Source organism: Neomonachus schauinslandi, chromosome 15 (assembly GCF_002201575.2).
Source record: "Neomonachus schauinslandi chromosome 15, ASM220157v2, whole genome shotgun sequence".
In the NCBI taxonomy this organism is placed as follows: domain Eukaryota; kingdom Metazoa; phylum Chordata; class Mammalia; order Carnivora; family Phocidae; genus Neomonachus; species Neomonachus schauinslandi.
In genome coordinates, this window is record NC_058417.1 from 59,571,655 (window position 1) to 59,572,677 (window position 1,023).

A 1,023-nucleotide genomic window follows, 5' to 3' on the forward strand; every position below is an offset into this window, starting at 1 on the left:
ACAAACATTGTAGATTTTGGTGCCACTTCTGCAAATACGTTGAATCTTCTGTTGTTTAGTTTTTATTTAGCTCACTGTTGATGTGAATAATCTATTATCTGACTTGTTTTCAATAACTGAGGTTATCCAGGTGTCATGCTTATAACCCCTTTCCTCTAAAAAAGAGCCTCCTCTCCCTGTTCTCCAGACTTGCCCCTGGTTCTGCCAAGCCTGCTTATCCTGGGTTGCAATTCTCTGCTGTTCCTAAATAACCCCATCTTTGATAGTAAAATAACTGACAGTTTTATTTTTAAGGTTAAAAGAGCCCATCTTTAAAATAAATCTCTCTCTCCAGGTATGTATCCTGTCATCTCCTTCCTGGGAGAACTCCAAAATACAGGGAGCAAAGCGGACTCAAATCACTAGGGAGACGGATGCTAATTGACAATCACGTGTATGAAAATTAATAAAAGAAAACCTCACTTGATGGAGACGGAGGCCAGAAGGGGGAGCTCTCTCGCCCTACCGCCCAAGGGACCTATTTCCCCTCACCCAATCCCAGGATGTGATGGCTGCCTGATCCCGCCCCTCAGCGCCTCACCCAATCCCAGGGTGTTCTGGCGGCCCGGTCCCGCCCCTCAGCGCCTCACCCAATCCCAGGGTGTCCTGGCGGCCCGGTCCCGCCCCTTTCACGCCGCACCTAATCACTGTGCGTCCCCGCTGGTGGCTTTTCCCTGGCCTGAGGCAGTCCGCGGACGTGCCTCGTTGAACATGGAGGCTCTGCTGAAGCGGGAGCTGGGCTGCGACTTCGTCAAGGCTACGGGTCACTCGGGGGGCGGGTGCATTAGTCAGGGCCAGAGTTACGACACGGACAGAGGACGCGTGTTTGTGAAAGTGAACTCCAAGGCGGAGGTCAGGGCCGCCGTAGGCCGGGCCGGGGTGGGTGGGTGGTGGTCGGCGATTGGGGTCTGGGTGGGGCTTCAAGTCCGGGTCTGGAGTCCTGGTGTGGAGTCTGGGGGGTCCGAGGTCCGGGATTCGGGGTCC

The 1,023-nt window shown here is 54.1% G+C and overlaps 1 protein-coding gene across 1 annotated transcript in view; it reads left to right on the top strand.

Annotated features, from left to right (window-relative positions):
- The first annotated feature begins 684 nt into the window (after positions 1-684).
- Positions 685-1,023, top strand: part of LOC110572450 (fructosamine 3 kinase related protein) — a 9,020-nt gene continuing 8,681 nt past the window's right edge. The window contains exon 1 of the mRNA XM_021680741.1: positions 685-891. Coding sequence (XP_021536416.1) covers positions 751-891 — 141 coding nt within the window. The 5' untranslated portion in view covers positions 685-750. The remainder of the gene's footprint in view (positions 892-1,023) is intronic.